General features: G+C 42.5%; 1 protein-coding gene across 1 annotated transcript; it reads left to right on the top strand.

The window, feature by feature from the left end:
- Positions 1 to 10542: 10542 nt before the first annotated feature.
- LOC307146318 (trace amine-associated receptor 13c-like) lies at positions 10543 to 11589 on the top strand (the record flags this gene model as incomplete). The annotated part of the gene is made up of 1 exon (XM_079850216.1): positions 10543 to 11589. The coding sequence occupies exon 1, from the start codon at positions 10582 to 10584 to the stop codon at positions 11587 to 11589; it is 1008 nt and encodes a 335-aa protein (XP_079706342.1). The 5' UTR covers positions 10543 to 10581.
- Between the last annotated feature and the right edge of the window lie 1359 nt (positions 11590 to 12948).

Genomic DNA, 12948 nt, shown 5'->3' with positions numbered 1-12948 from the left:
GGGCACTGCAGGTGTTTGGAGGCGTAAGCTGCTGCAATGGCGTCCACTATCCACCTGGACAGGCTCTGTTTCGAGGCGGCGAGACCTATGGTGCGTCCGCCGAAAGAAACGAAGAGCTGCTCGGAACGCCTGAAAGCGGCGGAGCGCGTGATGTAAACTCTCAGTGCCCTAACAGGGCATAGGAGGTTATCACTGTCCCCATTATCGGATGCTGGCAGAGCCGAAAGGGAGATGATTTGTGCCCTAAAGGGGGTTCCAATCGCTTTGGGAATGTAACCGTGTCTCGGTCTGAGAATGACTTTTGAGTCATTTGGTCTGAACTCAAGACATGCAGTGCTAACAGATAGCGCATGCAGATCCCCCACGCGTTTTACTGAAGACAGAGCTATCAGAAAAATGGTTTTGAGCGAAAGGTATTTTGGATCCACGGATTCAAGCGGTTCAAAGGGAAAAGCCTTCAGGGCCTCCAGGACCAAGGACAGATCCCAAATAGGAACCGAGGGGGGGCGCGGGGGATTCATCCGTCTGGCTCCTCTGAGGAAACGGATAATAAGCTCGTTTCTTCCTATTGCTCGGCCGGGCATCGACTCAGCGAACGCTGCAATAGCCGCCACATATACTTTGAGCGTGGAAGGGGACCTGCCCTTATCCAACAGCTCCTGTAGGAAGGAGAGCACCCGCGGGACCCCACATGTACGTGGATCCAGGCTCTTAGTAGCGCACCATTTAGAAAACACCGACCATTTAGACGCGTAGAGCCGTCTCGTGGAGGGGGCTCTAGACTGCGTGATCGTGTTCACGACCCCTTCTGGCAGGTCAACGGGTATCCGTTGATTACCAAAGCATGCAGAGACCATCGCTCCGGATGGGGATGCCAGATCGATCCACCGGCTTGAGAGAGGAGATCCTTTCTCACCGGGATCGGCCATGGGGGTGAGTGCGACAGCCTCACTAGCTCTGGGTACCATATTTGGTTCTCCCAACGCGGGGCTATAAGAAGCACTGGGTTGTGCGTTTCCCTGATCCTCGTTATGACCTGTGGTAACAGGGAGATCGGAGGGAAAGCGTACAGCGGGAGGCTGGGCCAGGTTTGGGACAGCGCGTCCTCGCTTTTCGAGAAAAATATCGGGCAGTGAGCGTTGTCTTTCGACGCAAAGAGGTCGACCTCCGCTCTGCCGAATAGGCGCCAGAGGAACTGGACTGTCTGAGGGTGCAGGGACCATTCTCCCGGGGGAATGAAGTCTCTGGACAGTCTGTCTGGGCCGACATTCAGGTGGCCCGGCACGTGTGCGGCTCTCAGCGAGCGCAACGAGCGGTGAGCCCACACGAGAAGGCGTTCTGTCAGTTTGCACAGGTTCCTGGACCTGACACCGCCTTGTCGGTTCACATAGGACACCACATACATGTTGTCCAAGCGGACTAGCACATGGTGATCCCGTATGAATGGGAGAAAGCGCTTGAGCGCGTTCTCGACCGCTATCATCTTAAAACAGTTTATGTGGAGGCATTTCTCCTGGTCTGACCACAGGCCAAAGACCGGTTTGCCCTCGAAAAGAGCGCCCCAACCTGAGGTGGAAGCGTCCGTCGAGATAACCTTGCGGTGTGAGATGGCTCCCATTGTCACTCCCCGCTGGTACCAGTCAGCCGCTAACCAGGGCTTCAGTGCTGAAACGCAGCTCTGAGTCACTCTGATTCGATTGCCGCCGGAAGCCCAGGCTCTGTGAGGCACTCGGGCGTTCAACCAGCGTTGTAGCGGGGGCATACGCAATAGACCCAGCTGAAGCACTGCTGTCACAGTCAGTCTCCGGTGGTCTCTGCGAGCGGCGCTTCTTCTTGCGCGGCCCGGCAGGGACAGGCGGAGCGACAGCTTGGTCGAAAACTTCAAGTCGAGCCCGCAGGGTCGACATTGAAAGTTCTTCGCACTCGGGGCAGCCGCCCGTAGAGAGTGCGGTGGCGGTGTGCTCGCGGCCCAGGCAGAGAGCGCAGAAGAGGTGGCGGTCTCCGTTGCTGAGCGGGGCGCGGCACGAGCCACAGGAAAAACGAGGCGTTTTGACAAAAACACCTCGTGCTCTTTTAGAACAGTGAGAGAAAGTGTGTGTCGCGGGGCGAACACACACAGCAGTAATAAAAGGATATGTCGCCGGATAGCGTAGCAGGCACGGATGGCTGAAGGCGGCGAAGGCGGCCGGCTTCCTCAGACGCTGTCCTAGGCTTGCTGGTCGCTGGTTTCAACGGCGGTGGCTCTCAAGATCCAGCGATGCGAAGAGCTTCGCTGAAGACAAGAAAATCAGATTTTTCAGCCTACGAGCCCTCCTTATATACACACTGGCCACACCCATCTTGACGGTTAGCAGGGTGTGGAGGGCGCGAAGCGGGATGTGACGTCCCTCATTGGATGTGACGTCACACAGGGCTCACTGGTAGGCTTAAGCAGTTGCCGCCGGGCAGCCAATGAGCACGCTTATACAGCTTGCCATGGTCTGCCGGCTGCCACACTGCGTTGACAATGAATACAAAATTAAGGATAATTTTTGGCTTCAGATCTCGAAGAAAGAAGACTTTCCCGTAGCGTAAGCTATACTTACGCAATACGAGAGAACCTCTCGTAAGAGAACTCATAAATTAATAAACTCTGAACTCTTAAACTCATTTAAACTTATAAACTCTAAACTCATTTAAACTTATAAACTAAACCCAAAAACTTGTACACTTATAAACTCATCCATTTATACACTTATAAACTCTAAACTCATAAACTCTGAGTGTGTGTGTGTGTGTGTGTGTGTGTGTGTGTGTGAACACACACACACACACACACACACACTAAACTCATTTAAACTTAAACTCTAAACTCATTTAAACTTATAAACTCAAAACTCAAAAACAGCTCCCAAGCAACTCCATAGCAACCAAACTTGAGTACCCTAGCAACCGTTTTGCAAGACCTATATCTCTGTATCAGAACATCGTATAGAGATGAGGTTTGGCTCTTTTGACTCATGCTAGCAAACAGCACTTCCAACATGCTACAAATGCTAGCAGTGAATAGCTACATGCTAATAGCGATTAGTTAAATGCTAAATCATGCCAAGATCATGCTAAGAACTCTATAAAAACCCCATAGTAACCATATGTGACAACTACCAATCACCTAGTAACACCATAGCAACTGCCCAGAACACCCTAGCAACCGCCTAGCAACCGCCCAGAATACCTTAGCAACCGCCTAGCAACACCATAGCAACCACCAAGAACACCCTAGCAACCGCCTAGCAACCACCCAGAATACCCTAGCAACCGCCTAGCAACACCATAGCAACCACCCAGAACACCCTAGCAACTGCCTAGCAACCACCCAGAATACCTTAGCAACTGCCTAGCAACACCATAGCAACCACCCAGAACACTCTAGCAACCGCCTAGCAACACCATAGCAACCACCCAGAACACCCTAGCAACCGCCTAGCAACCACCCAGAATACTCTAGCAACCACCTAGCAACACCGTTAATAACAAATGATCGTTGCGACGGAAGCAAATCAATCAAAACTAACTTTAGATGGAAAATAACTTAACTCTGCTATAAAGCCAAAACAATCTCTGTTACCTTAAATTATACGCTTATCTCTGTAAAGCTGCTTTGAAACAATCTACATTGTTAAAAGCGCTATATAAATGAAGATGACTTGACTTGACTTGACTTGACTTGACCATAGCAACCACCCAGAACACCCTAGCAACCACCTAGCAACCACCCAGAACACCCTAGCAACCGCCTAGCAACACCATAGCAACCACCCAGAACACCCTAGCAACCGCCTATCAACCACCCAGAATACCCTAGCAACCGCATAGCAACATCATAGCAACCACCCAGAACACCCTAGCAACTGCCTAGCAACCACCCAGAATACCCTAGCAACCACCTAGCAACACCATAGCAACCACCCAGAACACCCTAGCAACCGCGTAGCAGCCACCCAAAACACCCTAGCAACCGCCTAGCAACAGCATAGCAACCACCCAGAATACCCTAGCAACCGCCTAGCAACACCATAGCAACCACCCAGAACACTCTAGCAACCGCCTAGCAACCACCCAGAACACCCTAGCAACCACCTAGCAAAAAACGTTCTGGTCCAAACTTTCTCAAGCCAACTTAAAGTTTGTCTCGACGAACTTTTGCATCTAGTTTTAATTGCTTTCTTATTGTGGACTTCTTTGTCATCATGGAGAGCGCAGTTCACGGTTGCATAGCAATGACAGACGCCACGGGACAGCAAGTGCTTGTGGAAAGGAGACAGCGGCGCACTCGCGCTTTCCACTTGTTTTTACACAACACATCTAATGTGCGTTCCATTTGACAGGGTCCATACGCAGTGTTCACTGCTCCCCTACTCCCTGAGCACGGTATATCAGTTGAAGTGGACTTCACTGACAATAACCGCTCATTTGAAACGCCCTGCAAATGTCATCAAAGAAAGTCAACGACGGAGTCGCGCAGATTATGATATAACATAAATATATACAGGACTACATTAATATTTACATTTTTATAATTATATTATATATTTACAATTATATTGCACTATTTTACAACTACCTAAAATAAAATCACTTTACTTCACAAACTAGCTAAGCTGGCTGCATTCACTGAGGTAAATTATAATCATCAAAAATAGTATATGTAATATTCACAACAATAACCGTTAAAATACTGTAATTTGTATAACAAATGTATGAATACTTACACACATACGTAAACTCCTCCATCGTTAGTTATGACCGTTCTGACTGGTGATGACGTGGTGCGCGAAATGACAGTTGCGTGATCATCGCTCTCCACTTCCTGTGAAGTGATGTATCGATGTTCCCTTATTCCCTATGCCGTGCGCAGTGCCCTTCGAACTGAACATGTTCGCTCCCTTCGGATTAGAATCTAACTTAAGATGGCGGAAAACCCTGTGAAGTCCACTTCGCAGTCCACTTATGGTCAAATGGAACGCACCTCTAGAGCGACGTTGTTGATTGTTTGAGCATGTGACTGCACGTTTCTCCTTGTTTTCTATTGTTATGCGCAGCATATTTCCCGTGCGCACAAACACAGCCACAGACGAAGAAGAGCATGATGTATTTTGTATAAAGTGTTTTTTTTGTTTTTTTTTTGTTATTAACTGCTTTAAGAACTGGAAATGCACAATTCATGCATACAAATCTGTATATATGAATAAATGAAGATGATTAAATTAGACCAATGCAAAAAACGAAATTCATGCCTGCATTTATTAAGACAAACCTAGTAAAAACGAATGCAGTCTATACACTGAGTTGGCAGCTCTGTGAAATGTAATACAACAGTGCCACCTACTGTCTAAATGCATTAACATTAAAAGTGTGAGGTGAACTCTTGCATAGACATAGGTAAATGGGTTTGTCTATTAGCCTGAAATAAAAAAAATAAAAAAACTTCAGATCTTGTGCTTCCTCACATTGGAGTCCCGAGTTCATGTATAAAGTTTGGTTTCGATATGTGTCAGCGTTCCTGAAATATGAACTACTTCCTGTTTTGGCGACTACGCTGCTGATTTCGTTTGGCTGTGACGGGCAAACGCTTCTGAAAATCAAAAATCCTTCTAGTAACTTTTGTGAGGCTTGGTCCAAGGATCATGGACGTCTAGTTTCGTGAAGTTCGGACCAAATTTGTGACCTGTGAAACTTTAGTTTCGCTTTCTGTTCAATCCACTATGGCGGACAAACGACATGGACTTGTGATGTCATCTTCGCGAGCAACTTACACCGGTACTGACCGGACGTTTTAAAGTTGGAACAGTGTCTCTGTCTCAAAGGGCCTAGGCGCAGGAGCTGACCAAAATTTTTCTCCCGGGAATAATAATAAGAAGAAGAAGAAGAAAGTGTGCTTTCAGCAAGCACACTTAACCCTCTGGGGACCAAAAACGCGCCGGCGCGTTTTGCTCGTTTTTTTTTTTAGCAATGAAAAATAAACACAAAATGCTCTGTTAATTTTGATCTTTAATTTTCGTGTTATACATCAATTGATCCTGTTCAGTTTCTATTTTTTTTCTGTATACTCACAATAAAAATAAAGTGTTTTGCTTTTTGACAAATAAAGAAACTTTAACATGATGCAATTTCTGCCTTCTCTCTGTCAGTAAACTCCCATTTGAAACGCGTTCGAAAATGATCTATAACTCCGCGAAAATTCAGTCAAACAGGCAAACAGACCCACGGGCATAAAGCTTGAGATCGCATCTGTTAAATGAAGTCATTTATATAAAAAACAAATATTATCAGCTTCTGTAATCTGTATAAAAAGAGAGCGATTCCAGTCGAGCTCATTACGAGCTCATTGACTTTAATTCGTTCACGCCTACTCACGGAGCGCGCTATTCACAAGATAATGTGCTAAGCCATCTATGCAAAACAGGTAAACGCCCCCAAGCAAATGCATTAAACGCTTCAAGTTTCATCATTTCGTCACCTGCGCGTTGGGAAGATGACACGGTACACCGGTGCGGAAGCCCTTTAGTTCGTCCTGGATACTATCGACGAAGAGTCCAGATTTTCATCAGAAGAGGAGCGCGACTACTCTGATGACGACCGTTTGTATTTTGAAGAGCGACTTGATCCAGCCGTGGATAGAATTTCGGATGAGTAAGTATTTATTCTTACTTGCATTAGTTGACAAGCTATTCAAAACATGAGCTTACATATTATACTGGGTGGACTTGCCATCCAGAGTACTGACATTTTATATCTACCTATATTCAACACGATCTAATGAAAGTGCATATCTATACCATGAATTTAATATCTCGTACCATTTCAACGTTAAAAATGTTTTGTTTTGTTTTTTTGTGTACATATGCTACACCCCTTGGTTAGGAAATTTGTATTTGTATGTGTAGCCTAAATGATATGTTTAGATCATTATGTATGAAAGATAGAATTTAGAAATTATTTTAGAAAGTAGGCCTAGTAGGTGTTTAGATTATATTTTGACTATATAAATGCTGCCTCATTATCATTAACGATGCATGCTCGCAAATATCAGTTGTAAATGTGTGTAAATGTGCTGAAATGTGTAAATATACCCAGTTAATGAAGTGCACAAATGTGTTAGGCTAATGTTTGCGGTGTGCCTCTCCGGTAATGGCCCATTGACACGCATATAGGCTTATTGCACGCGTCTAAAATGATTTACATCAGTAATTCATTATAGACTAATGCTACTATAGTTATATTTATGTAATAATATTCTTCAACTTTTTTAAAAGGAATGTAGCTTCATCACTACCTCCGCCTGCAACTCGGAGTGCGCTTAGCAACACAGTCAGAAATCAGAAAGAGTAAGTACATATTTACCCACTATTTTACAGGTGTTAGTTCAATTTTGTTTATACTTAGTGTTAATAATATGAGCCTGTATGACTTTATTATTTATTTTTGGAGATTGGTTGATGTTACATATGTTTTGTAACTTTTTTTAAAAGGAATGTAGCTTGTTCACTCTCGCCTTCCACTGCAACGAGGACACGCAGCAACAAAAATCAAAAAGAGTAAGTACATATTTACCTACTATTTTACAGATGTTAGTTACATTTTGTTTATATACTTTGTGATGATACAAATGTAGCCTATATGTGCCTGTGTGGCTTTGCAACAAATGTGTTGTTATGCATGCACAACATAACAATTATTGATTGGTAATGTTAATATAAAAGGTCACATATATGCAATATATGGTCACATTTGATTTGCTTAGAGCCCGCATCAACGGGGCATAAGCATTTACTGTGAGATACCTGCCTTTACTTTTGTTTTTACAAAATTACAATAAAACAGATTGAAAAACAAAACATTTGAATCTCCTCATTCTTTGTTCAGGCTGCCTCACTGATGGCCCATTAACACTTGGGGGAGCGTCTATGTCACACCTCTGGTCTGAATCTCATTAATATTGATGACCCATTACCACTCCCACGCATAAACCTCTTCTGACAAAAAAAGACATGTTTTACAATGTTTAAATCAATGTAGTGTTTCATGTGAACAATCAGGCAGGATGATTTTCACATAATTTTGAAGCTAGAATTCAAAGGGACAACATCAATTAATCAAAAGTCTTGTGGACAAATATTTATTATGTGTTTTATGTTCTTAAATCAGCAACTTTCATTTTATTTTTTTCCAATAACCACGCATAAACATTATTCTCTTAAAAATACAAACATCTACATACACGTTGCTCACATATTATGGTAGCCCTGTTTGTGCTATATAGAGTGAATTTACACCTTTGCCATTAACATGTTTATAAATAACTGAAAAAAGCACAAATATCAAGGCATGTCAGAACATCTCAAGGACCCCAAAAACAGCTTGGTCCCCAGAGGGTTAAAGGGGGGGTGAAATGCTCATTTTCACTCAATCTCCGGTTAATCTTGAGTACCTATAGAGTAATATTGCATCCTTCATATCTCCAAAAAGTCTTTTGTTTTATTATATTTATTAAAGAAAGATAGGGTGTACCGAGTCTTTCCGGAAAAAAACGAGCGGCTGGAGGCGGGCCGTGTGGGCGAAGCTTAGCTGTGCTAACGCGCCGAGCTAGTGACAACACACAGAGACATTATTTGTTCAACAGTTACTCACCGTCCGGTTCCAACGCACGACCGCGAACCTTTATCATTGCGACTGCTCGATCCTTAAGCATTAGACGATCTGCAAATCCGCCGATCTGGGCTTTGTTTATAAAACAATCATCGTCGAAATGCAGGGAACAAACAGTCTACACAACTCCGTTTAAGCTCAGGAAAACAAACTCCATCCACGGGTTCCTTAACGCTGGGTTCTTTGGGAATCTGTGCAGGGTTGTCTTGCCCTGGCAACCAAAAACACACTTCTTTGGTGACATTGACTTCCCAAAAGCCGTGCAGGGCGCTTTGATGGCGAACTGCTTTCACTCTCTTGCTCTGGTCTAAGAGTGCGCGCGCGGCCGCGATCTTACCGGAGAAGTGCCCTTAGGACCCGTATAAGGAAATTCCGTTACATCTGACGTCACACATACCCATACTCGAAAAAAAACTTTCCGAAACTTGTGACAAACCAGAAGGAGTATTTTTGGAACAAAAATACTCCTTCAAACGTACAACTTAGTTTTTGAAACTTTGTCCATGTTTAGCATGGGAATCCAACTCTTTACCAGTGTAAAAAACTCAGTATGCATGAAATAGCATTTCACCCCCCCCTTTAATAATAATAATAATTCATTACATTTATATAGCGCTTTTCTCGACACTCAAAGCGCTTTACATAGAAGGGGGGAATCTCCTCAACCACCACCAATGTGCAGCATCCACCTGGATGATGCGACGGCAGCCATATTGCGCCAGAACGCCCACCACACACCAGCTTACTGAACTATTATCATTTAATAACTAATGATCATTGCGATGGAAGTGAATCAATCAAACTAACTTTAGCTGGACAATAACTTTATTCTAGAGCTGCTATAAAGCCAAAACAATCTCTATTACTTTAATTTCCTATTATCACTGTAAAGCTGCTTTGGAACAATCTACATTGTTAAAAGCGCTATATAAATGAAGATGACTTGACTTGACCAATTCAGCGAATGCATCCGTGTTAGCGGTGCTCGTGCTCTGCATGTTGTTGGTCTGGTCTTCTGTCACATCCATAAGAAGGCAGACAAGGTAGAGTGTAACAAACAAACAAAATTTATTAAAGTGCAGTGAGAGCGATGCAGGATGAGTTGAACGATGAAGGCAATGCTGATATGGTGAACACTTAGCTGAACTTGAATAATATCTTTGCAGGTGATGACGATGACAATAATGGATGTCATTGGGAATTGAATCCTTTGTATTACACATATGTTCAATTCAATAGCTTTTTCACTGTTCAGTATAAAGATTATTTCACCATTTTTGATAATGTGTTCTGTATACGGGACAGTTATTGCCCACCTATTACATTGCAATAGTTAATAGTTAATTTACAGGGTAAACTGGGAGGATTATGAACAGCTCAAGCATTCTTGAGTTCCAATGGATGACATAACCCCTCTATTTCTGGACCCCATTCCTAATTCACAGAAATCATCTTAACCACACCAAGGGACCCCTCAGATGAGTTCCAGGAGCCGCTCAAAGGAAGAGTGATCTACAGTGGCTGATTACTGATTGAAGCAAAAACCACAACACCTGTGTTCAGTTCAGTTCCACCTGTGCTTTGCTTTCATGTGGAAATACTAAACTATAACAAGACAGTGAAGAAATGAAGCAAAAAAATAAATAAAAATAATAATAATCCATTACCTTTTGAACAGTGTAAAATAATTCTAATCTGGACTGAAGAAATTAATTGCATTTCAAAGCTAATGTTCAGCAAAAAAATATTGAAAAAAAATATTAAATAAAAAAAACGTTTGAATGTTACATCATCAGTGGGCAGTAGATGGGTGGGCCGTCTGATCCAGACACTGTATAAATTATATGACAAGAAAGAGAGCAGAACAAACTCCTAACATGAGGAGACTCACTCATGGCTAATGAGACAGAGGATCATGAGTCTCTTTACTGCTTTCCTGCCATCAACTCATCATGTATCAAGAGCTTTGAATACTCTAGACATGAATACATTATTATGCATGTGGTTTTTTCATTGCTGTCAGCATGGACTGTGTTTCTGAACCTGGTGGTGATCATCTCTATCTCTCACTTCAAGAAGCTTCACACTCCAACAAACCTGATTATTCTCTCTCTGGCTGTGGCTGACATGCTTATTGGACTTATTGTGATACCCCTAGAGGCCATCACACAGATTGAGGCTGATTGTTGGTACTTTGGAGAAACTTTCTGTAGTCTGTATATTATAGTCTTTGGATTGCTCTCCACAGCATCTCTCAGTAGTTTAGTTTTAATTGCTGTCGATCGTTATGTGGCTGTGTGTTACCCTTTACACTACCCACAGAAAATAACCACAACTAAAACTTTAATAAGCATCTGTCTGAGCTGGGTTTTTGCATTTTCTTACTCTCTTTCAGTTGTAAATGTGTTGAAATATTTGAACATTAATTCATCCACACCCGACGTGTGTTATGGATATTGTGCTATTAGTGGGGAACTTCCCTTTTTTATCGCTGATGCGTTAATTACTTTTATTTTTCCATGTACCATATGCCTAACTTTATATTTGAGGATTTTCTATGTAGTACTTCAGCATGTGAAAGTTATAAACTCTCTGAAGAAGGGTGGTAAATGTGTAACAGAAGGTTCATTGAAGAGGAAATCGGAGAGTAAAGCTACTCTGACATTAGGAATCATTGTTGTAGTTTATATGATTGCCTATGTTCCATACTATACCTGTTTTATATGGGTAAACTCTGAAACAGGCAAAGCTATTGTAAGATGGATGTGGTACATAAACCCATCTCTGGATCCTCTGATCTATGCTATATTTTATCCCTGGTTTAAAAGGACAGTTAAACAAATCTTAACTCTGAAAATATTTCAGCCAGGATCCTCTCTGGTCGATATTTTTACAGAATAGAATAGAATAGAATAGAATGAGGCATTTATATAGCACTTGAATATGTACTACTGTACACCCAAAGCACTTTACAATCATATCAGGGGATCTCTCCTCAACCACTTGGATGATGTGACAGCAGCCACAGTACAACGGTGCCAGTGCGCTCACCACACACCAGCTATAGTGGAGAGGAGAGAGAGTGATAGAGCCAATTCAATTACAGAGCATCAATTGTAATAAAACTGGTAAAGCTGTCACTCATAAAGGATATGATTATCTTTGTAGGATTTATATTTGTAATTTACACTACATGTATCTTTGTTTTATTTCAGAGAGTATGTTTTCTGCTTTTGATGTTCAATTTGAACAATTAATTAAACTGAAATTAGTTCATAAATTGTATTAAATTAGCTCATTAAATAAACTAAATGGTAAATGTAGACATTATGTGCTTTATGCTTAATCACTTTCATCAGTCATGTTGCATCTGTGTTATCAAAAACATAATGACAAAAAAGGGACAGTCATACAGAACTAAACTCGGTAAAAAAGTGATGTCCTCTAACTTTCAACTGCTTTTATTTCCAGAAAATGTCTTAATGTATAAATATTGGTATGAACATAAAAAGATCCAACAACATAAACATAAAATAAACAAGTTCCGCAGACATTTGATGAAAAGAAATGGAACAATGAGTCCCTGAACAATATCAAAATAAGCAGTCATATCTGGTGTAGCCAGGAGCTGCTGTAAGTCCCACAGATCATCCTCATGGACTGTAGCAGACTGGCCTTTTCTTACTGTGAGATGTTACCCCACTCTTCCACCAGGGCTCTCAAAGTTCTCAAACATGGTTCCTGGATTAGAAATCACAGTTTGTGTGTGTGTGTGTGTCCTGGTAAACCCAAACGTCCCCACAAAGGTAGTAATATCAGAAATGTCTGACCTTGAGGAAACTTTGTTTATGGTCCCCATGAAGAAAACATGTTATAAATTATACTAAATTATGTTTTTTTGAAAATGTAAGTTCTCTTACGAGAGGTTCTCTCGTACTGCGTAAGTCAGGGGTGTCAAACTCATTTTCACTGAGGGCCACTTCAGCATTATGGCTGCCCTCAAAGGGCCGGTTGTAACTGTAAGACTTTTAATAATAATAATAATTCGTTACATTTATATAGCGCTTTATCTGAGACCTCAAAGCGCTTTACATAGAAGGGGGGAATCTCTTCAACCACCACCGATGTGCAGCATCCACCTGGATGATGCGACGGCAGCCATATTGCGCCAGAACGCCCACTACACACCAGCTTATTGGTGGAGAGGAGACAGTGATGAAGCCAACCAGTATATGGGGATGATTAGGAGGCCATGATGGA

This window comes from Squalius cephalus (genome assembly GCF_949319135.1).
Source record: "Squalius cephalus genome assembly, chromosome: 18".
Taxonomy (NCBI): Eukaryota; Metazoa; Chordata; class Actinopteri; order Cypriniformes; family Leuciscidae; genus Squalius; species Squalius cephalus.
Note: the sequence above shows the minus strand (reverse complement) of the source record. Positions and strands in the feature narration are given on the sequence as shown.